Source organism: Carcharodon carcharias, chromosome 2 (assembly GCF_017639515.1).
Source record: "Carcharodon carcharias isolate sCarCar2 chromosome 2, sCarCar2.pri, whole genome shotgun sequence".
Taxonomy (NCBI): Eukaryota; Metazoa; Chordata; class Chondrichthyes; order Lamniformes; family Lamnidae; genus Carcharodon; species Carcharodon carcharias.
In genome coordinates, this window is record NC_054468.1 from 63,323,135 (window position 1) to 63,348,874 (window position 25,740).

General features: G+C 41.0%; 1 protein-coding gene across 4 annotated transcripts in view; it reads left to right on the forward strand.

Annotated features, from left to right (window-relative positions):
• Positions 1–25,740, forward strand: part of ift80 (intraflagellar transport 80 homolog (Chlamydomonas)) — a 292,809-nt gene that overhangs the window by 261,466 nt on the left and 5,603 nt on the right. For 2 of the 4 annotated variants that reach the window (XM_041181982.1, XM_041181999.1), the window contains 4 exons: positions 4,296–4,313; positions 13,784–13,873; positions 21,577–21,749; positions 25,331–25,454. In XM_041181982.1, coding sequence (XP_041037916.1) covers positions 4,296–4,313; positions 13,784–13,873; positions 21,577–21,749; positions 25,331–25,454 — 405 coding nt within the window. The remainder of the gene's footprint in view (positions 1–4,295; positions 4,314–13,783; positions 13,874–21,576; positions 21,750–25,330; positions 25,455–25,740) is intronic. The other 2 variants (XM_041181990.1, XM_041182009.1) reach the window with 1 other exon arrangement.

A 25,740-nucleotide genomic window follows, 5' to 3' on the forward strand; every position in this document is an offset into this window, starting at 1 on the left:
TGCACCCTTCCTATTCCGGAGCTCTACGCATATTGCCTCACTGCATGAGCCCTCCGAGGTGTCCTCCTGTCGTACAGCTGTGATATTCCCCTTAACCAGCAGTGCAACTCCCCCACCTCTTCTACATCCCTTTCTATGCTGCCTGAAACATTTAAATCCTGGAACGTTTATCTGCCAATCCTGTCCATCCTTCAACCAAGTCTCTGTAATAGCAATAACATCATAGTCCCAAGCACTAATCCAAGCTCTAAGCTCATCTGCCTTGCCTGTTATACTTCTCGCATTGAAACAAATGCATTTCAGAGCCCCCAGTCCCACTGTGTTCAGTAATTTCTCCCTGCCTGCTCTTCCTCTTAGTCCTACTGGCCATAATCACTAGTTCCCAGTCATTTATTTCACCTGCTGACATACTGTTCTGGTTCCCACCCCCCTGCCATACTAGTGTAATCCCTCCTAACTGATACTAGCAAACTTCACAGCCGGGATATTGGTGTCCCTCCAATGGGCAGATTAATGGACAGAAAACCAACCGTTAGAATAAACGGGTCATTCTCAGGTTGGCAGGCTGAGACTAGTGGGGTACCACAAGGATCAGTGCTTGGGCCAAAGCTATTCACAATCTATATCAATGATTTGGATGTGAGGACCAAATGTAGTACTTCTAAGTTTGTCGATGATACCGAACTAGGTGGGAATGTGAGTTATGAGAATGATGCAAAGTGGCATCAGGGGGATTTAGAGAAGCTAAGTGAGTAGGCAAGATCATGACAGGTGGAATATTGTGTGGAACAATGCAAAGTTATCCACTTTAGTAGGAAAAACAGAAATGCAGAATATTTTTTAAATGGTGAGAGATTGGGAAGTGTTGATGTCCAAAGGGACCAGGGTGTCCTTGTTCATAAGTTACTGAAAGTTAACATGCAGGTGCAGCAAACAATTAAGGCAGCAAATGGTATGTTGTCCTTTATCGCAAGAGGATTTGAGTACAAGAGTGAAAAAGTCTTGCTGCAATTGTATAAAGCCTTGGTGGTACTGCACCTGGAGTATTGTGTACAGTTTTGGTCTCCTTACCTAAGGAAGGATATGCTTGCCATAGAGGGAGTGCAACAAAGGTTTACCAGACTGATCCCTGGGATGGCAGGATTGTCCTATGAGGAGAGACTGAGGAGACTGAGCCTATGTTCTCTAATGTTTAGAAGAATGTGAGGTGATCCAATTGAAGCATACAAAATTCTTACAGGGCTCGACAGGGTAAATGTAGGAAGGATGTTTCCCCTGGCTGGTGAGTCTAGGACCAGGGAACACAGTTTTAGAATAAGAGGTAAGCCATTTAAGACCAAGATGAGGAGGAAAATCCCAGCAAGCATGTGAATGCTATGCAGATGCCATGTCAGTTCCTATGGTTTCTATGGAGAGAATTTTCCCCCAGTCGGGGGGATTGTGCAGGGGTAGGCATGGACCTGATCGGCGCCCCCCTGTCGCATCCGTGCTGCCATTTTATGTGGGCGGGCCAATTAAGGCCCATCCAGTGTGACGTACACCTGGAAGCGCTGAGCGCTCCCTGTGCGAGCGGGAGGGTTGGGGGTGGTGGTTCCCTGATTTGGGGCCTGTGTTCTTTTGTAGTTTAAGTTTAAAAAATCTAAATAAAGAAAAGAAAAAATTTTAAGACACGTCCCTTCATGTGACAGTGTCATATGAGCTGGGACATGTCAATGAATTTTTAAGAAAAGTTTTTATTCAATTTATAAACACTTCATGAAACCTCATCCCGCCCGTGGATGAGGTTCCATGAAAAATGCAAAAGCCGTCTGGGTTCTTCGCCTGTCCGCCAACCTTAAAGTTTGACGGGCAGCTCAGTTTATTAGTTTAATTAGTTTTTAAATGGCCTTAATAGGCCTTTGACAGTTCAGCAGGCGCACAGCCGACTCTGCTGCGCGCCCACTGAACTGAAAATCTAAATGACGCGCGGTGACATCGGGAAGCATGCCCGAAGTCACCCCGCGTCATTATACATCTCAGCGAGCGGGCCCTGCCCCTGCTCGCCGAGCCGAAAATTCTGGCCTATGAATATTTGATTCCTATAACTTAAAAATGTGTACAAAAAAGGACCTTAATAATATCATATGCAGCCTCATTTTGAGATAATTATATGATAACTGTTACTGGCAGTTACAACAAAAGTCAATTTTCACATAGAAAAGAAGCTGTGCGCACAATATGTAACAGTTCACTGATTTAGATTGGAAATTACACGGCTAACACATAATCTTGGAGTTCAAATAACTCGTAAAACATTTGAATGTCTTTCATCATTTTTGAATTAATTCAAGGGGCTGGAATTTAGCTGTCGGTGAGCAGGGGGTGGTGCTCGCTTGCCGACGCGCAAAACGACGCGGGATGACGTCGGGGGAACTCCTGATGTCATCCCGCCCCATTAAAATCTTCAGGAAGGTGGGGGCACAGCGAAATCAGCTGTCTGTCCACCGACCTGCCATTGGCCAATTGAGGTCATTGACAGGATAATTAAAACAATTAAAGGACCTGCCCGTCCAACCTTGAGGTTGGCGGGCAGGCCAGGAGCCCTGGCGGGCTTCTGAAAAAACATGAACCCTCATCCACCGATGGGATGAGGTTTCATGTAGGGTTTAAAAAAGTTTATTAAAGTTTCAGTGAAATTTATTTATCTCGTGTGACATTGTCATATGAGGGGGACATGTTAAGGATATTTTTATTTTTCTATTTTTAAAGTTTATACAACTGTCAGCGATCTCCGAGGCAGCACTTAGCCTCAGGGAGATGTGAACTCTTTCATGTGCTTGCGCAAAAGAGCGCGCTCTCGCATTTGGGGAATCCCCCCCCTGTCTGCACAGGAAGCGCATAGCGGTTGCCGCTGGGCGGGCCTTAATTGGCCTGCCCACTTAAAATGGCAGCGGGGCCTGCTTCTCCGGCGGGGATCGCTCCCTGCCCTCCGGAAATTGGGTTGTGGGCAGAAAATTCTGCCCAAGGTCTTTGTTTATGTTAATACTTTCCAACATACTCAGACCAACAATTGGTGCAGATTTTATATTACTTTTAGTGATTTTTGCATTATCTTTTTATCGTTTTGTGTTTGGTTGAAACTCTGTTAAGTGTTTGAAGCCTGAATTTATACATACATTCTTAATCATGTTTTTTTAATTTATTCATTCACGGGATGTGGGAATCACTGGAAAGGCCAGCATTTACTGCCCATCCCGAATTGTCCTTGAGAAGATGTGTTGACTGCACTGTCTGGTGAAGGTATCCTACAGGGCTGTGAGGTATCCCACAGGGCTGTTGGGAGCTTCAGGATTTTGACCCAGCAATGATAAAGGAACACCATATATTTCCAAGCGAGGATGGTGTGTGACTTGGAGGGGAACATTAAGGTGATGGTGTTGTTCCCATGCACCCTGAAGATGATACACACCTGAAACTGTCAACATCCTGTAACCTTACTGCAAATTCCTTTGTTCTTTTCAAGTTGCTAAAACACAAGCCCTGCTGTTTTCCCATTATAATTGCAAGAGTAATATCAGTTTCCACAGGCACACAACTATCCTAATTTGTCCCTAATTAGTGCTGGGAGTTCACAGAACGGCTGGTGTGGGAATTGGAAGGATGTAATGTAAGAAAAGCCTTTCTCACTTGGGGCTAAAATTCAACATTGTCATACTCTGGTCATAATTCCTCACTTAAGTGCCAAAGACCAATGCAACTTCCCCTCATTTAAAATTGTGGTAGTGTAAATATAGGTTTGACCTAATCATGACTATTTTACCTATTTGCATTTTTCTAAGTATCACAAAGGCACAAAGTATCTGTGAGCATGTCTTTGTTCCACGAGTGTAAAAGGATTTCGGGTATCTGTGATGGAGAAAATACTGCAGATCCAGTGCTATCTATATCAAAGTAACTAGAACTAAACTACGGTATTAGCAAATTGTTTGGCTATTTTTTTCAATAGTAACAGTATTATTGTCCTACCCATGACACTGGGACTGTTGACATTTAAAAATAAATTTTTAGAGGTACAAGGAGGAACCACTGAATCACGATGGTAAAATACAGTATTGCATTCATCTATGCTGTCACTTATCTAACTGCTTTATATGCTGTACTAGTTTTGTTCAATGTGTAAAACACTTCTCTGATTTACAGTTTTTCAAAGAGCTTTCACATTGCAACTTGTATATCTGATTTACTTGTTTACTGTTGTTGCAACTTTCTTTCATTAAACTACCTCTTTCAATTTTGCTTTTCTTTCTGCCATTTAGACAACAACACCCGACGAGGTGAGTTTGCTTATGTCTGAAAGTAGATTTTCTTTGCCTTGTTTCATATTGTTTCATGACTGTGCTGTATGTTGTGATATTCATTTCTTTGATTTTCTTTCATTTATACCTTAGCAACTTTTCAAATGAAGTAACATTTCAGGATTCTATAATTATTAAAGTACACCATGATAGAGACCTGACTCCACAAAGCTCAACAGTAATTTTTATAAGGATTACACAAGTTAAAAGCTAAATTACTCTGTAGTACACTCCATAATATTTGCTTCAGAAAGTGCTGTGGAAGCTTTTAGAATCAGGCCTTTAATATCCATATTTCATTGGACTTCCCTTTTTCCCCCAAATGTTTCAAAGCTACATTCTAAACAATAATTGTTCAGAAAGGTAATATAAATTGTAGAATATTAATTCAATTCAGGCAATTTTAATTACTGCTGTACCTATCAATGCATTTTCCATTAAAGACTCATAAGATTTCCTGAAGAAACAATGTTTAAAACCCTAAAGGAGGGGGTAGATATTTCATACAATGCAGGTACCTGCTTTAATGGAGAGTGCTGTTGGCTAGGTTTAAATTCTGTCAATGACCGTCATACTATCAGAAATCAGGTGTTGTTTTAAATATTAGCAGGGAATATTCAACATATTTCCTCGGAATTCCAAGCACGTAGTTAAAGTTTTAATGCCCACAGAGCAACAAAAAAAACAGTATAATTGTAGGCACGTAAACACCAGAAAGCTGTTGACTATATGAAATATTCAGCAATATCAGTGTTTACACGATTTTCTGAAGATATTGTTCTGAAATGAAAGTTGATCGTGGCTACCATGTACACTGCCTGGAAGTGATTACAAGGCAGTAATTTAATTTCGCAGTTCAAGTGAAACCATAAACCATGAGAGAATGCTTGGGCAGTCATCCGAATCATAACATTAGTTCTGTAGCTTTAAAGTCATTCCCAAATATCTATATATTTTGTAATATCTATACAGTTTCATGTTTATTATTTTTGAGTCAATTTTCTACTGGCAATAGCTGTAATTGTTAATGTCAATGATTAGAGTGAGATCATTAAGAAATTAATTATTGCAAATTTCAAGGAATTATCTGTTGGTGATTAATATTGGGGCTGGATGCTCTTTTACAGAATACTAGCAAAAGAGATGAGGGTTTTCAATAATTATAGTTTATAAAAGTCAGGTTCTCTTCTCAGCTCTTCTGTAGGGATGCAAATGTTTTGGGTGATAGTGTAAAGCTGGTAATAGGAAATTGGTAGCCTATTGTTCTGATTTTTTTCTCCCCAATTGATTTAAACGAGAAAGCAAATTGGATTGCATGTAAAACAGGCTGACAATTCATTAGCCTTCATTTTCCATTCGTGCCCAATTCGATTCAACCCCGATGATTTTATTCTACACTGCCTTTCAATACCTTATTCAAATGTTCATTTTTATGTCTGATCCTAGACAGTGAATGTCAGCAGTTTATTCAGCTGTGGTGGGTATTATAGTTAAACCCATTTTTTTCACTGTCGCACCGAAATTCCTACTTTGCAGCAGGAGCTGCTTGATTATGCATAGGCATTCTTGGCACCTCTACCCCATTGCACCTTGGCAGCATTGGGCCTGTTCAATATCACGTAGTTTGGAGGTCACCCCAGCCAGCAAGAGGTAGGTCCTGTCCTTCCAGACCGCACAAAAATAATTTTAAATTTACCTTTTTGGACCTCTTCTGCAATACTGCTAAGTGTTTCATACAATGGGCAGAATTTTCTGCCTACTGGGCAGGCGGGCCTGACCCAATCTCCGGCGGGTGGGGAGCCGATCCCTGCTGGAGAAGTGGGCCCCAATACCATTGTGCGCAGTTTCACACATGTGCACAAAAGAGCGCATATCTCCCTGAGTCTAAGTGCTGCCTCAAGAAGATCGCTGACAGCTGTGTAAACATGAAAAATAGAAAAAAAAATCCTTAACATGTCCCCCTTATGTGACAATGTCACACGTGATGCGACATGTTAAATAATTTCATTAAAACTTTATTCAACTTTTTAAATCCCTACATGAAACCTCATCCCACAGGTGGATGAGGTTTCATGTTTTTTCAGAAGCCTGCCAGGGCTCCTGGCCTGCCCACCAACCTTAAGGTTGGACGGGCAGGCCCTTTAATTGTTTTAATGATCCTGTCAATGGCCTCAATTGTTCATTGACAGGTTGGCGGGCCCACAGCTGATTTTGCTGCGGCCCCGCCTTCCTGAAGATTTCAATGGGACGGGATGATGGCGGGGGTTCCCCCCGATGTCAGCCTGCATCATTTTGCGTGGCGTGCGAGCGGGCCCTGCCCCCTGCTCGCCAACGGCAAAATTCAGCCCAATGTGATGATGCCCTCAGGTTGTTCGTCAAAATTGTAGTCGGGGTCCTATATATGTCTTCGGACCTCACTTGCCATATCAAAACTATTAACCGAAACTGCCAGATTTTATGGACGTCCTGTAGAAGGCCCCTTTGAGAGTGGCAAAGCTCAGTACACCATGTAAGCAGGCAGTGAGTCATCTTCAGCCCACTGCCACCCTGTTTACATCATACAGCTCAAGTTCAATCACCACCCCACCCCCAATAATTATCACTATTTGTCACAACACTGTAGAACCAATGCAATGACAGTTGAACAGATTCTACAAAGGGCAGGTGATCTGCTCCACCGGATAACCGCTCAAGTAAAGAAGAATAAACTCTACCTCTGAGTACTTAATTAGTATTAATTGCTGACTCTTTTAAGCGCAGTTCATTATTTTTTAATTACATTAAATATGTATGTTGAACTGACTAATTACATTCCTGTGAAGTAATACACTGGGAAGACAACTGAACAAATATATTTTTATTTGTTTATGTGCTCTATGTAAATAATTCCCAAATATTGCAACCCTTTTATGATCTTCTCTACTTCACCCAAATAAAATCTGGTGATAGATAATTAGGAGAAGCACACAATCTTATTATTACTTTTTGTATCAATAATACTCCATTTTTGGAATTCTGTCCACTCTAAAATGGGACCCTAATAATTTCAAACTGTAGTGTGAAGACAGAATAATAGACCCCATCTGACAGAGACGCCAGCATAATTAGTCTTATGTCCCTGTTAATTATGTTTTTTTTGTTTATTTACTTTACCAAGATTTCAGCATTAACCCTATTTCTTGGATGTAGCTAATAGATCTGCAGGAAAACTAGATTTTTTTTAATGGAGATAGGATCAGTGGTTACTGAGAAAATTAGTTAACTGACAGAATAACTCTTGTAATCATTACCTGGTCCTTACAGCTGTTGAAAGCTTAATGTAGCTGGTTTTCTAAGCGTAGCTTTGTGCATTCACTCCTTCACAGTGTTGCAAAAGAATTTTTTTTTAAAGTTTGCTAGGAAACATTTTGCTGCAAACCTGCCACATTTAGATATTGTAATATTTAATATATTACTATCGAACAGAAGATTTTGAAGGGGACTTGATTTAAATCCTGAAGTAAGGTGCCTGTGACATATTAAGTTAAATTAGCACCTCATTGGCCCTAATTATCTAGATATTCAGACTGTGAATTTAATTTTTAATATTTGAGAAATTCAGAATAGTGATAACCAAAGTAACATCATATAGCCATCTTTAATGTCCGGTATGTCCTGATCTTGGTTACAGATAGAGTGCACTGGACTGTGAAAGCAGTCCTGAATTCACTAAGTCTCAGTCCCACTCTATTTTCCAAACAGGAATGGGAAAAGGAATTAAAACTCCCAACTGAAGCAAACTGCAGCTTCATTATTACATGAGAAAGGAAACAGGGATGAATGGTGCTCCATTTTGTGGCTGATGTATGCCAAACACCCCCTGGTGAAAAGGGGCCTCAGGCAGATCTGCAGGCAGGCAGGAGGTCCTTTAAATTCAATTCAGTTCAATTCAAATGTTATTGTCCATTCAGAAATCATTGCGGGTACATTGTTCATTAAAAATAACATGAATAATTAACAAAGAAAAAGAAAAATCACATCATCACAAAAATCTGACTCTAATTAAATATATGTTAAAAACTATTTCAGAGCATTTAAAATAATCAATGAAGCAATAAAGCCATAAAAATCATATAAATTGAACTAATGTTCCTTAAAATTTCTTAATATCCCTAAAATTGAAGCCCCCTTTCCATAAGTCATTACACCACCTACCTCATTCCCCTTAGCAGAATTCATAAAGTACATCACATCCAAGAAAAACAATTGGCAGAATTTTGCCCTTGGTGGACGGATGGGCCCCACCGGCTCAGTGGCGGGCGGGCAGCCGACCCCTGCTGCCGAAGCGGGTCCTGCCGCCATTTTAATTGGCGGGCCAATTGAGACCCGCCCAGCAGGCCACCCGACGAGAAGCATTATGCACTTCCTGTGCCGAGGGGTGGAGGGATTCCCCAACTGTCAATGTGTGCTCTTTCGCACATGCACACGAAAGAGTGCACTGCTCCCTGAGACTAAGTGCAGTTTCAGGGAGATCACAGAAAGTTATTTAAACACCAAGAATAGACAAATAAAAAATTTATTAACATGTCCACCTCATGTGACGATGTCACACAAGATGGGACATGTTAATAAAAAGGACATTAAGTTTATTAAACAACTTAAAAACGGATATGAAACCTCATCCCGCCAGTGGATGAGGTTTCATGTTTTTTCTCTTCCCCGCTGGGTCTCCTGGCCTGCCTGCCAACCTTAAAGTTGGACGGGCAGGGCATTTAATGAGCTTAATTTAATGGTCTCAATTGGTCATTGACAGGTCGGCAAGCGGACAGCTGATTTTGCTGTCCGCCCGCCTTCCTCAATATTTAAATGGACCGGGATGACGTCGGGAGTTCCTCCCAACATCATCCCACGTCATTTTCCCGTAGGCGAGCAGGCCCCACCTCCAACTCGCCGACGGAAAAATCCTGGCCAGTGAATATGTTCTGTAAGAATGGCTGCCATTGGAGAAATAAGAAGGAAAAAAAGAGTGATAGAAGAGGGGAGAGAGATGGGTGGATAGAAAAGGAAGTCCATGGCATGAAGCTGACATATTTTCAATAGTATACCTATTTAACAATCTGGTTATTCCATAAAATAATTGCCAATTAAACTATTGAAAGCATGCAGCCCTTTCAAAAGTTTCAGCCTTGACAATGTAGCGTAATAAACCTGCCCATATGCTTCTATTTCCATCCCATGAATGGCGAGAAATAAGGGAGGGGGAAGATCAGAGAGAGGATGAGGAAAAGGAGAATATATAGGAGGGAAAATTGAAGAGATAGACAGGGCGAAAGGTGGTATGAGAAAGAAAGAAAGTGGAAGAGAAAAATGAATCCCCTCATATGCTTATAAAAATGTAAAATATCAGACCTCTGGTACATTACTATCCTTCCAAAACAATCAACATGCACATTATTTCAATATTCATTTGTCTTGTCGAAGACTGTACTCCATTTCAGTTCCAGTCTACAAGTATTACACATATCAGTATTAATTTCATAAATTTTAAAGCGAGACCATAGGTTTGGCAAGTTGAGCAAAAACCATTTTCAAGACTAACCGAAAACAGGATGATAAAATGAAGCAGCATACCCACCGCAAAACCCTACAAGAGTAACACTTACTTCCAGGAATGAATCATTAATGTGGAAAAGTAATTAGTCCACAGATGTTAAAGGTAAATGTTTTGAAATTTTTTCTGGTACCTTGAGGTAATTTTTGTGTAGTTTCCAGCTAGTTAGGGTTCTGAGATATTTTGTGCCAGTTATTTTTTTCTGCTCTTTTCTTAAGATGGGTGGGTTTACCAATCGGAATCCTTCAAATTGACGGTGAAAGATATCAAACAAGTCAGACTATTCAAGACATGATCCATGGCCTCTTGCTGGCATCTTCACCCCTGCATTTGCAGAGAAATGCAAAATTATCTTGTTTTTAGCAGTTGTCCTATTGACAACTCCTCAGAGAAGACAGCACAGCTGTAGGATCAGTACAAGCTATGAATGTCTGCCTGTTATGCCGGAAAATTCTGCAGAACTACTATATACATCATTATCATGCTTTGTGGTATTATGTGAAAGAAGGCACACCAGGACGATCAAAAGCCTGCATTACCTGTTTTTTGGCACCCTGACACCCTACCTGGGATGGGCATGCGGACCTGTCTTAAAAACATATGAATTAGGAGCGAGAGTAGGCCACTCGCCCTCTCCAGCCTGCCTCACCATTCAATAAGATCATAGCTGATCTTATTGTAACCTCAACTCCACATTTCCACCTACCCTCGATAACCTTTCACCCCCTTATCAAGAATCTATTTCCCTTTGCCTTAAAAATATTCAAAGACTCTGCTTCCACCGCCTTTTGAGGAAGAGAGTTCCAAACACGACACTCAGAGAAAATATTTCTCCTAATCTCTGTCTTAAATGGGAGACCTCTTATTTTTAAACAGTAGCCCCTAGTTCTAGATTCTCCCATGAGAGGAAACGTTCTCTCCACATCCACCCTGTCAAGATCCCTCAGGATCTTAAATGTTTCAATTAAGTCACCTCTTACTCTTCTAAACCCCACTGGATTTAAGCCTAGCCTGTCCAGCCTTTCCTCATAAGACAACCCACCCATTCCAGATATTAGTCTAGTAAACCTTGTTGAGCTGCTTCTCACACATTTACATCCTTTTTTAAATAAGGAAACCAATACTGTACACTCTAGATATGGCCTCACCGATGCCTTGAACAACTGAAGCATAACCTCCTACTTTTGTATTCAATTCCCCTCACAATAAACGATAACATTCTATTAGTTTTCCTAATTACATGCTGTACCTGTATACTAGGCTTTTGTGATTTGTGCACTAGTACACACAGATTCCTCTTCTCAGATTCTGAGTCATTAGAGAGGAAAATCCAGAGCTGTGCCATCAAATAGCTGCAGTGACCTTGCAGCAGAGGTTGGCACATGCAGGAACAATAATAACCAACAATGGCTTGAAACCTGGCTGCTGCTGCTTACAGACATACTGCAAAGCTGACCCATAGAGTGGTGCTGCGGAGTGGCATGAAGGTCAACCCTCCTCCCAAGCACCTTATGAAACATCTATTTCAGCCATTTAAAACTGATTTAGATCTTTAGACAGAATTCTGCCTTTTTCATAGTTTATCCCTGAAGATTTGAAAATCCCATTTCATTTTGATGTTAATGGTAATTTATATAACTGGATATGGTGAGAGTTATTTTAGAGTCAAATGAATTTTAAGGAATGCTGCAACATTGGTAAAGTAAATTTAAAGACAGCATCATGCTAATACAGAAAAAAAGCTAAAGCAGCATAATCAGGATTATTACATTTGGCATCACAAATTGTTTTTCTTAAAACGTCAAAATTCCAATGCAATGTTTGTACTGCAATAGACTCAGTTGGTAAAGGTTTCCTCTATGTACTAGATGTAGCAAAATGATCAGTTCTTTATAAATATGTTTATTTATTTGTTCTAATGTCTGCTGCAGTAGGAACTTGGTATAACAATCCTGCTGTGCAGTTATCAGGACAGGCTGTTTAAGACCTGTGGCCATCCATGGTTTTCTGAATATAGCACTATTGTCCAAGATAGCAGGAGGACAAAAATCTGTTCAGATTACCCATAAAATAAATTCATATTAATCTGAAGGGTAATCACATTGTTGTAAGTTTATTATATGTACTGTTATACTACCAATATGGTAACATTTATAAACTATGATTTCATTTCTTTTGTATAAAGTACAATATCTCTCAATTTGATTTAATTGAGATGAATGTATCATGTGACCAAAACATTTTTTTTAACAGCTTAATATATGGTTATGTGGACATTCTAAATCTACAATAAAAGATGGATAGGAGGTTGAGAGTAGACGGTTGTATGCAGTTGAGGGAAAAATAGGCCAGGATCTTTAGGGCGGGACGCCCGCTCACCGACGCATAAAATGATGCGGGATGATGTCGGATAGAATTCCCGATGTCACCCTGTGTCATTTCAGTTTTCAGGTCGGCAGGGGCGCAGCCGAATCAGCTGTGCGCCCACCGACCTGTCAACGGCCGATTGAGGCCATTTAAAAAGTAATTGACATAATTAATGGACCTGCCTGTCCAACCATAGGGTTGGCGGGCAGGCCGGGAGCCCTGGCAGGCTTCAGAAAAAGCATGAAACATCATTCACAGGCGAGATGAGGTTTCATGAGGGTTTTAAAAAATTTAATAAATGTTTGATTTAAAGTGATGGACGTGTCCTAACTCATGTGACAGTATCACATGAGGAGACATGTCAGGGAAATTTTGTTTGTGCACCTTTACCATTTTTAAATTTGGCGCCAATCTCCCTGAGGCAGTACTTAGCCTCAGGGTAATGAGTGTGCTCTTTCTTGGCTAAGGGAATTCCCCCACCACCCCCCCCACCCCGCCCGAGCTCCCTGGTGGACATCATGCTGTGCAGGCCTTAATTGGCCCGCCCATGTAAAATGGCAGTGCGCCCCCAATCAGGAGCGCCGATCGGAGATGCGCCTGCCCACGCCCACTCCTGCACTCCCCCCCCCCACCCCAACAGAGGGAAAATTCTTTCCACAGATTCATTATATGGCTTATTGTCAGTTTTCCAATACTGTAACTCAACAAGATTATCTACTGAATGGATGAACCATAAAGACCAGGAATGTCCCATGTGTGTTTAGTACCAAATGATGCTGAACTGGTTAATGGCAGCTTGTAGTGTGGTAAGGATGCCACAATTGATATCAGTATGCCTAGGAGGGAAAAAAATCATTAGAGTTCAAACTCCTGATTGCTATCCAATGATCCATGATGGAATATGTATTTAATGGGTATTACTAGAAGTATTGTGATGTTCCCTATGGTAGGATAGACTGTTGACACTCGCTGTGAAGGCACATCCTTGAACAAGTTACCAAAGGGAGTTTGGTGCAACTGGGGACTATAGTCCAATTCCCTCAATCGGGCAATCTTGGATGAAGAATGAGAAGTTTCAGGCCAGCTATTTCCCCATCAATACTTCCTGTGAACGTTGCATTTTTTTTGGAACTACCTGATTGGGGTACCAGCCTTGATTCCCTAGAAGGAGTCAATACTAAGGAGAGTTAGGTGGTGGGTTTGGATGGAAGGATATTGGTGAGATGTAAAAATATTTTTAAGAATTGCTTTTTATGATGTTTCAATTTCAATTATATGCATGGCTCCCAATTAGCTATTTAGAAAATATGTATAGGACATAAACATAAAGGATGAACTAGCATGATTATTATAAAGACCGGTAAGGATAAAATCATGATCACATAAATGTAAAAATCCAATATAAACCTATGAAAAAAGCTAATGTAACTTAAAACTACAACCAAAATATTTGTATTTGTATTAAACCTATTGGTATTTTTTTCCACAACAGGAACAAACAATGTGGTCATGCCTTGCTGCCATGGCGATTGCACACAAAGATCTACTGACAGCAGAGGTTGCTTATGCAGCAGTTGGTGAGGTATATGAATAAAATTTGTCTTTTTAAATAATACCTTTGTAAGTAATCTCCCAATATATTATTTTTGAGATTGTTTTTTACACTGTTATGTTCATGGAACCACTCACAAAGTTTCATGCAGTTTCTTTGGTGCCATTCCAGAATGATGTTTGGGCACCAGGGAGCTTTTCCCACAGCTAATGACAGCTGTAGTGCAACTGCCAGCGGACATCTCAATACTGCAGCAATTGTTTCCAAATATCCCCAAGGTTGCAAAAACTTCTCCCCACAAGATCAACGCTCAAAAACATTATTCGAAAATGAGGAGCAAATACCAGAATACTTTGTTTTTTATTCATAGGATGTGGGCTTCACTGGCTGGGCCAGAATTTATTGCCCATCCCTAGTTGCCCTTGAGAAGGTGGTGGTGAGCTGCCTTCTTGAACCGCTGCAGTCCCTGTGGTGTAGGTACACCCACAGTGCTGTTAGGAAGGGAGGCCCAAGATTTTGACCCATGACAGTGAAGGAACTCTGATATATTTCCAAGTCAGGATGGTGGTGACTTGGAGAGGAATATCCAGGTGGCGGTGTTCCCATCTATCTGCTGCCCTTGTCCTTCTAAATGGTAGTGGTCATGGGTTTGGAAGGTGCTGTCTAAGGTGAATTCCTGCAGTGCATCTTGTAGGTGGTACACACTGCTGCTACTGTGCATTGATGGTGGAGGGAGTGAATGTTTGTGGACGTGGTGCCAATCAAGGAGGCTGCTTTGTCCTGGTTGGTGTCAAACTTCTTGAGTATTGTGGGAGCTGCAATCTTCCAGGCAAGTAGGGATTATTCCATCACACTCCTGACCTGTGCGTTGTAGATGGTGGACAGGCTTTGGGGAGTCAGGAGGTGGGTTACTCACTGCAGATTCCTAGCCTGACCTGCTCTTGTAGCCACAGTATTTATATGGCTAGCCCAGTTCAGTTTCTGGTCAGTGATAACCCCCAAGATGTTGATAGTGGGGTATTCAGTGATGGTAATGCCATTGAAAGTCAAGGGGCAATAGTTAGATTCTCTCTTGTTGGAGATGGCCATTGCCTGGCAGTTGTGCAGCTCGAATGTTACTTGCCACTTGTCAGCCCAAGCCTGGATATTGTCCAGGTCTTGCTGCATTTGGACATGGTCTGCTTCAGTATCTGAGGAGTCGCAAAAGGTGCTGAACATTATGCAGTCACCAGCAAACATCCCACTTCTGACCTTATGATGGAAGGAAGATCATTGATGAAGCAGCTGAAGATGGTTTGGCCTAAGACACTACCATGAGGAACTCCTGCAGTGATATCCTGGAGCTGGGATGACTGACCTCCAACAACCACAATCATCTTCCTTTGTGCTAGGTATGATTCCAACCAGTGGAAATTTTTCCCCGATTCCCTTTGACCCCAGTTTTGCTAGGGCTCCATGATGCCACACTCAGTCAAATGCGGCTTTGATATCAAGGGCAGTCAATCTCCCCTCACCTCGGGAGTTCAGCTCTTTTGTCCATGTTTGATCCAAGGCTGTAATGAGGTCAGGAGCTGAGTGGTCCTGTCGGAACCCAAACTGGGCATCATTGAGCAGGTTATTGCTAAACAAGTGCCACTTGATAGCACTGTTGATAACCCCTTCCATTACTTTAGTGATGATCGAGAGTATACTGTTGGGGCGGTTATTGACCGGGTTGGATTTGTCCTGCTTTTTATGTATAGGACATACTTGAGCAATTTTCGATGTAGCCGGGTAGATGCCAGTATTGTCGCTGTATTGGAGCAGCTTGGCTATGGGCGTGGCAAGTTCTGGAGCACAGGTCTTCAGTACTATTGCCAGAATATTGTCAGGGCCCATAGCCTTTGCACTATCCGGTGCCTTCAGCTGTTCTTGATATCACGTGGAGTGAATCAAACTGGCTGAAGACTGGCATCTGTGATGCTGGGGACCTTCTGGCTGAAGATTGTAGCAAATGCTTCAGCCTTATCTTTTGTACTGATGTGGTGGGCACCCCCATCATTGAGTTTGAGGATATTTGTTATCCCTCCTCCAGTTAGTTGTTTGATTGTTTGGTGGTGGTCCACCACCACTTACGACTGGATGTGGCAGAACTGCAGAGCTTAGATCTGATCAGTTGGTTATGGGATTGCTTAACTCTGTTTATCACTTGCTGCTTATGATGTTTGGCATGCAAGCAGTCCTGTGTCATAGCTTCACCAGGTTGACACCTCATGTTTAGGTATGCCTGGTGCTGCTCCTGGATGCCCTCCTGCACTCTTCACTGAACCAGGGTTGGTCCCCTGGCTTGATGGTAAAGGTGGAGTGGGGGATATGCTGGGCCATGAGGTTACAGATTGTGTTTGAGTACAATTCTGCTGCTGCTAATGGGCCACAGCGCCTCATAGATGCCCAGTCTTGAGTTGCCAGATCTATTTGAAATCTATCCCATTTAGCATGGTGGTAGTGCCAAACAATACGATGGAGGGTATCCTCAATGTGAAGGCAGAACTGTAATGGGCAGATGCATCTGTGACAGGCAGATTGGTGAGGATGAGGTCAAGTATCTTTTTCCCTTTTGTTGGTTCCCTCACCACCTGCCACAGACCCAGTCTAGCAGCTACGTCTTTTAGGACTTGACCAACTCGGTTAGTATTAGTGCTACCAAGCAACTCTTGGTGATGGACATTGAAGTTCCCCCACCCAGAGTACATTCTGCACCCTTGCCACCCTAAATGCTTCCTCCAAGTGATGCTCAACATGGAGAAGCACTGATTCATCAGCTGAGGGAGGACATTTCGTGGTAATCAACAGGAGGTTTCATTACCCACGTTTGACCTGATGCCAAGAGTCTTCATGGAGTCGATGTTGAGGACTCCCAGTGCAACTTCTTCCCAACTGTATACCATTGTGCCCCCACCTTTGCTGGGTCTGGCCTGCCTGTGGGACAGGACATACCCAGGGAGGGTGATGGTGGTGTCTGGGACATTATCTATAAGATATAATTCCGTGAGGATGATTATGTCAGGCTGTTGCTTGACTGCTCTGTGACACAGCTCTCCCAATTTTGGCACTAGCCCCCAATTGTTAGCAAGGAGGACTGTGCAGGGTTGATAGGGCTGAAATTGCCATTATCTTTTCCGATGCCTAAGTTGATGGCGGGTGGTCAGTCTGGCTTCATTCCTTTTTTGAGACTTTGTAGTGGTTTGATAGTGCTTTGGAGTGGCTTGCTGGGCCATTTCAGAGGACACTTAAGAGCCAACCACATTGCTGTGCATCTGAAGTTACATGTAGGCCAGACCAGGTAAGGATGACAAATTTCCTTCCTAAAAGGAGTAGGAATCAATGAATGGATTTATATGATTGCTGCAGCATTCTTTCTTATATTGTGAATAGCTAGTTCATATTTCACATGTTTTAGAATATAACTTTTAATTTTATGGATTAAAGTTTTAACTGTAGAAGATGGGAACATCTGACTGAGTAACTGGTAAAAACAACTCTGATGTAAATGCAACTCAAACAAGCCTAGGTTTTATACACTTAAAAGGTTGCATGTGTTTGAATTACAAAGTCAGAGTTGATAGTGAAAAAAACTTGATCAATGAATGATCCACCTCTATGGTTGTAATGCCAGGGTGTCTGGACTGAGGACAATTACATTCATTAGTGATATAAATTATTCCCATGGGTTGCAGAATCAGTGTTGTGTAGAAGGTAAAATAACTTGTTTGCGTTTTTGTTTGAATCATCCCAAAGCATGCCATGTTGCCAAAGAGATAGTGATTCAGGATGGAGCTTTGGTTAGAAGGTTCTTTTTATTTAATTTATCTGTGTTTGCTGACAGAAGCAACCAGTTCAGTTTGGATTTGCTCTAGCTTGCAGCTAATGGAAGGAATATACAGTGATCCTCTCCGGTTTGTGGCAGAAAGCAGTCAGCTTGAGTAGTTACCTTGAAAGGAGCTGTACAGTAGCTCTGGGAGCAGACTGGGGAAAAAAACAGTATGTATGCCCAAAGCCAGGATAAGGAGCTGTAGAGTCCAGTCATGAGGTCTTTGAAAAAAAAATTGAAGGTTCGCTTAGCTAAAAGCTGAGGGAAGGAGCGCCATGAAATTTATACCTCGAGGAATAGCTGGAAAACTAAGGAGAATTAAAAGTAAATTCTGGGAGGCTTACCTTTGGCACACCTTTGGATTGGTCCCAGGGGAAGTGAATGAATCATCAAGATTTTGGAAGAAAAGGGAACTCTTGGGGGGAAAGTAAAAAGTAGAATTGAGTACATAGCAGAAGTCTTTATACGCTATAGTATTAAATTAATACTGCTTACTTTGTTTAATTCTTTTTGATGTACAATAAAGTTTGTTTTTGTTTTTAAAATTTGAAATCTTGTGGCGTAGTTCGTTTGGTTAATTGCTGGGTGTTCGGATCTCTTCTTTAAACGTTAACAGTCCCTAACAGGATTGTAACAGCTGGGACTCCATTGTATCTGCTTCCATGCAGTTTAATTGGTCCAACAAAGATCATCCCCATATACTCATGGAGCTGTCATGCTAAGTGTACATAGCTATAAGAACAATTAATTAGTAACCGAGATACACATATATGGTTGATGCAGAGCTGGAATAAATTATCTCATCTGGTGTGCAAAACTGCAGTCAGTTGTGTGTTTTCAATTTACAGGGCACAGCCCCTACCACCATCCCCTCCCCCTTTATCATTTCCTGCCTGCTTCCCATAGTTATCCATTAAGCAGCAAAAAAATATCTGCACCTTCTTTCTGTGTATTCACTTGCTCTGAAAAGCTTCTCCTAACAACTTCTCACTACTGCAAAAGTTTGCTGTTTGTTGCCGTCATCATGTAAACTATTATGGGTCAGCAGACTGATGCATAGTGAAGGCTGAAAGCCTTTTTGCCAGTATCAGCTGTAACTTCTCTAGTCTTAATAGGAGAATATTACCCATAGGTAAGAGGGATTAAAGTTCCATGCCTTCTGAAGAGGCAGTTATACAAATCGTAAGCAGAGACAATACTGAGAAAGTTGGAAGCAGGCTCCTAGATCAGGGTCAACTTTTACATTTCCCTTTTTTGTGCCTCACTCCCGTTGCCTGAGTCACAACCCCCACATAGGCTAATGAACGTGTAAACGTCATACGATCTAATACTGACCATGATCTGACGTACTTTTGTTTGTCTTCTCTTTACCTGCTGAAGAAGCACCAGCATTCAGTTTTAGCTTGTCAATCTAATAGGCAAATAAGACTTTGAGGGGAGTGCACTAGGAGATGCACCAAGCCTGTCTGAGCATGAACAGGTTATGGTGACAAAGGAAGAAATACAACAGAAAAGTGGACCTTGTGCTCAGATTTTAAAAGGTGCTTTCTGAGAATAAGAGATTGCTGGGAGTATTGTGCTGTCTACCAAAAGGCTTTCACTACATATCAGCTAGCTATTTTACGCTAAATTTCAGTCTCATTTGTGCACAAACTTCTGTAGGGGCACAAAAATTGGCCCATATGGGTTCTAGAGGGAAACTTGACACTGGTGTCTCAATTTGGTCATATTTCTTTACAACAATAAATTTTATTCATAAATGTAAAATATGCAAAAACATAGTCCAAAAAAATCCTACACATTGTAAGGTCATAAACATAGTAAAGAAGGAATTTGAGATGCATCATTCAGATAGTGATGGGACTGGATAATTTCTATCCAAACGTTGAATTTTAGCAGATACTAAATTAACATTGAGGTACACAGCTAGTGTTGGCACTAATAGATTTATATGTATCTATTTGGATGAAGCTATGTATATTGGAGATGCACAGTTTCCAGAGGTGGTTGTTCACATTTGATTCTTTTGTAAACATTCAAACTGAAATGATGTTACATTCAATTCAAGTTCTCAGGACATAATTACTATGGGCGGGATTTTCTACATCCGCCTGCTGCCAGGATCTATCAGTCCTGCTGCAAATCAATGGACTTCTGGCTGGGGCGCTGCCTCACCTGCGTTGGGTCCCGCCCACACAGGGCCGGAAAATCCCGGCCTATAGCAGGAAGGACCTCCATTTGTTTCTCATTTTGCCTTTGTGACAGCTATGCCAAACATCAGTCCACACAGTAATAGTACTAGGTCATGGAATATGTCAGACTGCAACACATGGACAGGTTCTTGCTCTGGAAAGCCAGCATGTTTCAGGTTCATCAAAGGGCCTGAGTTGACGGCCTTCCAGCAGCAGCTGTTTTTGCCTCAGTATGTGATCTCCTAGAATGGTCTGTAGAGCATAATGCCCTGTGTTATGGAACTGCTCGGCATGAACCTCAACAAAAACAACTGCATCTCTCTCTTAACTTTCTACATTACAGAGAGTGGTCTAGTCAAGTACTTCAATATTGTTTCACACAGTTTGTTAAGCTTTGAGTATGGCAGGCATTATTTCAGATTCTCTTCAAACTCCTTAGGTTCTCACTCATAGTACACCTTTCAGGTCCACTGTCCAGAAAAATGAAAACAAATTCTTGCATGTTTCTCTAAGTGCACACATTTTGAAATGAAAATATTTTTCCTGTTGTTTATCCCCATTGCTATGAACTTCTTTTTAGCCTTTCTATCTGGGTATTAATAAAATGGTCACAAGGAAATTCAATGGAGAGAAAATAATTGCCTAAATTTACAATGCTTCTATAGCAGCAGAATAAAGAGAGAAGTTGCATTTATATAGCACCTCTCATAACCTTAGGACAAACCAAATCCCTTCACAGCCACGGGAGTAGCAACATTGAATGGGAAAAACTGTGACACATGGATTTCAAAGTAGGCAAATATGAGGTCATCTACTTTGGATATATAAAGAATAGAACAAGATACTTTCTAAATAGGGAAAAGCTGGAAACAGTGGAGGTCCAAAGAGACTTGATGGTCCAAACACATAGATCATTAACTGCCATGAATGGGTACAAAAAAAATCAAAAAGGCTAATGTAATGCTGAGTTTTATATCTAGAATAGAATACAAGTCATGCTTTAGTTATATAAAGTTGACTGCACCTGAGTACTTTGAGCAGTTCTGGGCACCACAGATATATTGACCCTGGCGGGAGTGCAGCGTAGATTTACCAGAATGACACCTGAACTCCAAAGGTTAAATATCGAGAAGAGATTACACAAACCAAGGTTGTATTCCATGTAATTTAGAAGATTAAACAGTGATTTGATCAAAGATTTCAAGATACTAAGGGGAACAGACAGTTTATTTATATCTACCCTATTTCTGCTGGTTGGGGAGTCTAGGGATAGGAGACATTTCTAAAAATTAGAACCAGACCTTTCAGGAGTAAAATTACGAAACACTTCTACACACAAGACTTGGTAAAAGTTCAGAACTCTCTTCCACAAATGGTAATTGATGCTGGATCAATTGTAAGCTTTTAAGTCTGGGATCAAAAGATTTTTGTTATCCAAAAGTGTTACGGAATATGGGACAAAGGCAGGTATATGGAATTAGGTTGCAGATCAGCCATGATCTCACTGAATGGTGGAATAGGTTTGAGAGCTAAATGGCCTTCTGCTGTTCCTTTGGTGTTTTGTAATAATAATAAACTTTAATAAAAATGTATGCAATTGTAAAATGCAATGGTTTGTACCATTAAACAGAACAATTAAATAAGTTGTAATCGTGCTCAAATTGAAAAAATGTTTTTTTTTTTATTCCCAGATTGATAAAGTACAGTATATCAACTTAATCAAGGACTTACCTTCAAAGGAGTCACGGATGGCACACTTGCTGCTATTTATTGGAAATGCACAAGATGCTGAGGGAACTTTAATCCAGGCGGGCCTTATTTATCAAGCCATCCAAGTAAATATTAACCTCTACAACTGGGACAGGTGAGGAAATCAAACACATTCAGCACTAGGTTAAAACGAATGCTTACTACAGAGATACAAGTACACACTAGAGGTCAGTGTTGTTAAATGATAGTAATTATGCTATCATTGTTCTAAAATAGATTTCTCTTTGCTTATTAACCAAAATCACGTAGTATTGAAGTCAGAACCAAATATTTGGTCAGTGATATCTGTGCAATCTCAGCCAGTCTTATTTGTTTGCTGTACTGTCCCTATATAAGTATTAGTTTGTTTATACAGAGGATGGAATTGACAAATCAGTGTTAGGCATTGTTAACCTAGTTTCCCATTTTCATTTACTCATTAATGGTTTGATCATTTATTGAGATTTAACTTGCCTTTTTCAAGGTAGTAGTTCATCTTGTCTGGATCGCCCTGTATTATGCACCATCCTTGAGGGAGAGAACAGGCAGGTAGACTGAGGTCCTTCATTGCTATTCTAAGATTGACTTTCAGGAGGTGGACTGGTGTGGCCCCCTTGATTTTTCCTGTCTCCTCAGAAGAAGCATTTGGCTTTAGTTCCATGCCATCTCCTGTGGCATGACTGAATCATGTGGAGAATTTCAGGGATGAACCTGTGCCCTTTCATTTCACAATGCAGTATGTTTCATCATGGTACCATTATCTCATCTAAGATTTCGCAGTCATAGAGTTTTTGACTAAAATTGTTTATTTTTAAAAGACAAGCTTTTCATATTATCAGTTATGCATGTGTTGTAAACGCTAGTAGCGGAATTTAGCCTAGCTTTTATGAAGATTTCTTCCAGATAACACCTCAGATTAATAATACTTGCCTTATTCAATATAATATACTTTATACCCACCATGGCAGTTCAACTTCTTAAATAGCTATGTTAATTTTGTATATTATTGTTAGGATTCAATCATCATTTTGAACAGGTTCCTCTTTGTTTCTTCAATGATCTCCATTCTCATCTAACACTCCTAAAAATTGCAACATAAGTGAAGAGAAATGGCTTTCTCATTTGTTATAATATAACTTCATGATGCATTTCTTTTTTTGTACAGATTGATTCCATTCCACTCAACTGAAATATCTTTGTGATTGATTAGATCTCACAAGCTTGTTTACCCCACTTCATTTGCCCCACCTTTGGCCACCATGCCTTAAGTTATCCAGGCCTAAGCCCTAGAATATACACCTCGAATGTCTCTGTCTCTCCACGTCACTCTGCTCCTAAATTAGAAGACCCTCAATTAAAACGTACCTCTCTGACCAAGCTCTTAGACACCTGTCCTAAAATCTTGCCCTTTGACTTGCGGCTGAATTTTACCTGCCCATGGGGAGGGGGTGGGGTAAAATTACATGGAGCCACGTTGGATCGGCTCCTCAATGCTATCCCATATCGGGGCAGGACCAGAAGCAGACAGGCTGCCAGCTGGAAACAGATACATAGCTGATTCCCATACGTAAAGACCCAATTAGGGGGTATTTAGCAGTGGTCTCAGCATTTTGGTGATGGCGGATCACCCCAGTGACCCCCTCCCCGTTGTGAGGGAAAGCTGCTAGCTAAATACAGGAGGGGTCCCAATGGCAGTCTGATGGGGAAGGTTTTATGAAACAAAGAGGAGGCCATGGGCAGGGAATGCAGCATCTGTGGCCCCAACGATTTCCCTGGAGTGGTTTCCCTTAAGATGTTTTCTTCGCTTGCCCACTGTATGTCGTAGGTCTCCTGCCTTCCTCAGCAGTGGCCTTTGCTCCCGGTGAGGCTTTGGAGCTGCTACCCTTCTGATTGGGACAGCAGCTCTTGGGGGCAGGCGGTCATTTTTAATAAGATGGCAGCCGTTACAGCGGCTCCGCAGTTGGCTTCTGTCTGTGCAATGGAGGTCTGGTTCTGCTGCCCGCCAAAACGGGGCTGCCTCCCCACGGCACTAGCAGTGGGATTCATGACACTTCCAAACAATTCTGGCGTTCTTGCCAGTTATTGTCTGATTACAGTGAAACACTTTGATATGTTTCCCTATGTTAAGGGCCCTACCTAAATGCAAGTTGTTATTTATGACATATTTTGATTGAACAAGCCCAGTACAAGAAAAGCTTGCAACTGAAGCCTCCTGTGTCCAGCTTTCTCACCACATGGATCAACATTCTGTGGGATGGGCAGGGAAGGGAGGTGATAATGTCAGCATCCATGCTTCCTGTCGGTTTGGGGAGTCCAATCCTCTTGCTTATGAGCAATCAGCTTTACAAATGCTGAAACTCAAAGCTTTAAGAAAAATAAGCAGAATCCCAACAAAATATGTTCTTCATTTGATACAAACAAGAACTCTTAGGCCTGAATCTTCTGGTAGGCGTGACAGGCCCCGCTCGCCGATGCGTAAAATGATGCGCGGTGACATCAGGCGTGTGTCCCGACATCACTGCGCATCATTTAGATCTTCAGTCCGTCGGGCGCACACCAGAGTCAGCTGAGTGCCTGCCAAACTGTCAAAGGACTATTAAGGCCATTTGAATAGCAGTTAAAACAATTAACAGGTCTGCCCATCCAATCTCCTGGTGGGCAGGCGAAGAGCCCAGGCTGCCTTTGCATTTTTCATGGAACCTCATCCACAGGTGGGATGAGATTTCATTAAGGTTTTTAACTTTAAATAAAAAATTTTAGTAAAATTCATAGACATGTCCCAGCTCATGTGACATTGTCACATGAGGGGACATGTCCGAATAATTTTTAAAAATCTTTCATTCACTTTCTCACAATGAAATTAAACTCCCTGAGGCAGCTCCGTGCCTCAGAGATTTCTGTGCTCTTTTGCGTGTGCCCGCTCCCACTCCCCTTAGTAACAGAAAGTGCCCTATTCTGCGATTATCATAAAATTTTAATATTGTTTTTAACCTTTAATGAAACAATTTTTAATTTCTTGATAATATTAGTCATTTCAAATTGTTCATTTCATGCAGAAGCATTGCTTGAAATACTACTCCTCCCATATAAAATGAAGTTTATGTAAGTTTAAAATAATACCTTAACTGTTGAGAAGTCTGATTACTGTAATGCTCATGGGATCTCTTCACATGAAGACGTCAGTGTTTCCTAATTAGTCAGTTTAAATAATTTTGTTGCCACATCCTATTTAACTGACAAAATCTCTGGCTGCAATTCAGCATCCTCAGCAAGTAATGCTGTAGATTGATGTCATTAATTCAAAATACAACATGTTTTTTAAAAAAAGAACTTAACCCAATCATCTTGAGCTCTGTTTGTATTTTAATCTGCTCACTATCTAAAGCTTAATTTAACTGCAAAAGTTATGATTCAGATGTTTAAAGTTATTAACTATGATTTGAAGTAACAAAATATTAATCAGTCATTTTGCTTTAATACATGTTCCATAAGGAATTTTAAAAATATTTTATGCTTTGCCACAATTAAATGTGTTGTAAATATAGAGTAATTTTGGTCACTGGAAAAGAAATTAGGCAGAAGATAAGAAAATAATTCTCAAGAATATCCTGCTAGTGCTTGGTTGATTTGTATAATGTGCGACATAACTGTTTTAGGTCATCTGTATTTAATATCTTCATTGATTTCACAACACAGAGCTCTGGAGCTGGCTGTAAAATATAAGACACACGTCGATACCGTGCTTGCTTATAGGAAGAAATTTTTGGAGGATTTCCAAAAAGAAGAGTCCAACAAGAGATTTTTACAGTATGCAGAAGGAGTAAGTAACTAGAAAAACAAATTGTTATCAAGTCTGTTCATCCAGAATGAGACCTGATCAATTAAAATTGGAAAATACAGACAGATTAATAGGTCCCATCTGATGGAGATACTGGGGTTACATAGCTGTCACAAACTGTTGTCTGATAATTTTGTAAAAACATGGAATTTTATCACCTTATTCTCAGTATACTAGCTCACTGGCGTAAATCAGGGAAAGGGTAATTCATCATTTTTTAAACAGATTTATCAGGCATGTTGCACACATTGAATCAGAAGTTATGCCA